The sequence below is a fragment of the Meleagris gallopavo genome, chromosome 5 (genome assembly GCF_000146605.3).
Source record: "Meleagris gallopavo isolate NT-WF06-2002-E0010 breed Aviagen turkey brand Nicholas breeding stock chromosome 5, Turkey_5.1, whole genome shotgun sequence".
Classification (NCBI taxonomy): Eukaryota; Metazoa; Chordata; class Aves; order Galliformes; family Phasianidae; genus Meleagris; species Meleagris gallopavo.
In genome coordinates, this window is record NC_015015.2 from 50,624,631 (window position 1) to 50,626,836 (window position 2,206).

General features: G+C 39.8%; 1 protein-coding gene across 1 annotated transcript in view; it reads right to left on the minus strand.

Annotated features, from left to right (window-relative positions):
* Nucleotides 1-6: 6 nt before the first annotated feature.
* TMEM179 (transmembrane protein 179) overlaps nucleotides 7-2,206 on the minus strand; it is a 9,056-nt gene continuing 6,856 nt past the window's right edge. Inside the window, exon 4 of the mRNA XM_003206758.4 lies at nucleotides 7-2,036. Within this exon, the coding sequence (XP_003206806.1) occupies nucleotides 1,857-2,036 (180 nt within the window). The 3' untranslated portion in view covers nucleotides 7-1,856. The remainder of the gene's footprint in view (nucleotides 2,037-2,206) is intronic.

Here is a 2,206-nt window from a genome sequence, read left to right on the forward strand (position 1 = left end):
TTTAAACTTTTTTTACTTCTGTAAAGCTTTAAAGGAATTACATTCTCTTGGGAGTAGAAAAATCACACTGAAAAACAAGATTTCACTACAGACGGCTGTGGCCAGCTAGGTATACAAGTGACATTCACAGGGCCAGATCACTGCTTCACACCATGTGGCTGTTTGCTTTTTTCTCTAAACCTATGAGAACAATTTGGTTGTTAAACATACTGTTAGATTTTATGCCCTAAAATCCTTACAAATAACAGGATTTGTTATGACTTTGTTATGAAATTCTGTTTCAGCCACTTAAACAGGTACTTAACTTTAAGTACCATACAGTCCCAGAAGACCACAGTAAATGGTAGCAGCCTGTTGTCTTCTCCCTGGGCCTATTTACCAGGCAGTATAGATGGACACGATCTGCACCTGTGTTGCAATAAATTCACTGTCAACTCAAGCTCAGCTGCCACAGGCAGTGTCAGGATACTCTTAGAAATATAACTTCTTGCTGAAGTTTTCTGCTGAATGAGTCTTCTCTGCATTGTGCACATGTGGATAACTGCCTAATTCCAGCACAACTTTATTTCTCTGCCATGCAAATCTCACATTCATCTGAGTCATTCTGCTTAATTATTGGACCTACTTTTCATCCACCTCATTCATTAAAGTGCTGGCCAAACAAAACTGAAAGCAACAACAGGATCACTAGTGAGCTTTGTGAAAGTAACACTTCTCCCTTATCACAGCAAAATTTGTCAGCCCTGTAACTCCTACCTGGGAGTGGGGAACGGACCCATTCAGCACAGAGCTACCTATGGAATAACTCAGCTGTTCATGCTCCTTGCTATGTTGATAGATACATAGAGATACCTACAATGCAAATGCTTACAATAATTTTGCGTACTCTATATGAAATAAATATCACGAGTAAACTCTAATACTCAGAACTGAATAGCATACGATATTAGGGACCAAATTACATTTACAAATGCACAAGCATTAATCCTATGAACTCAGCTTAATTTCTTAGTATGCAAGCTTCAGGAATTACTAGCTAAACTACGCTTCAAGAAGCCATAATACATGATGGTCATGCCAAAATCTAAGAAGAAACAAAAACATATTCTGAAAATCATTAAGGTTGGAAAAACCATCTAAGATCACTAAGTCCAGCCACAGACCCATCACCACCATCATCCCTTGAAATGACACACAGCTTTTAACAGACAGTAATAATATTGTGGTCTCATGAAATTCATTAACACCATCTAATAATAAATATCATCTGGAACATAGGTCTTATGTTCTAAACAAACTCAAAATCAGAGTAGGAGCAACAGCACGGTGTCCACACATAGCAAAAACAGAGACAGCAAGAGCCTGTACCTGGACCAGAGCTGCAATCGCTCAGAACAAAGTGAGAATGGGGAAGATTTATTGTCAAAGGGGAAGAGATAGAGAGAAAAGGGCCTTGTCACAGCTCCAGTTATAGTTGTTGTTGCAGAATAGTTTGGAGGAATAGCCTAGACTCTGTAGCCTGCTCTTGCCAGCATGGTCCTCAAAAATGGACAGTGTCCCAAAAGGCAGCAATAGCATACAGGAGCACTGCTAGCAACAGCAGATTACAGGCTGTGCTTCTCCATGTCTGTGCAGGACAGAAATTTTGCTGTGCCAAAGGCACACGTGACAGTTTGTTCTTTATATCCTAACATAAATACTTCTGCCAAGAATTTTTCAGTGAGGAAGTGAGTGATTGACAAGTATATCTTTTTTCAGAAAAGAAAAGATCTCACACACTCAATACTCTGACTCAACATCATCTTGCACTACTGAATAATAAATTCTAGATCCTGCCCTGGAAATTTGCTTACACTTTAGATCATGGCACTTTTCTCATCTTGCAAACAGGTTCGTGAAGAGGATCTTCCTAACAACAACTCCTTCTCATGGATCAGGCTATCTAGCAGGTCCTCTTGTCTGTAGTTGTGATACACTTTCAGGAAAGCCAGAATGGTGATTCCCAGCCAAGTCAGCCAGGCAGCCCACAGACCAAACTAGAGAAGAAAAGAAATGATAAAGATGTCAGTAGTGTTTCATAAAGATGAAATCAAACGTCCAAGATCAAAATCTCACCCAAACCAAAGGCCATGGAGTCACTACAAGTTATTCTTTGTGAGGTTCTGGTCCTATTGCTCCTCAACCCTGCCTAGTTATTTTCAGCTTA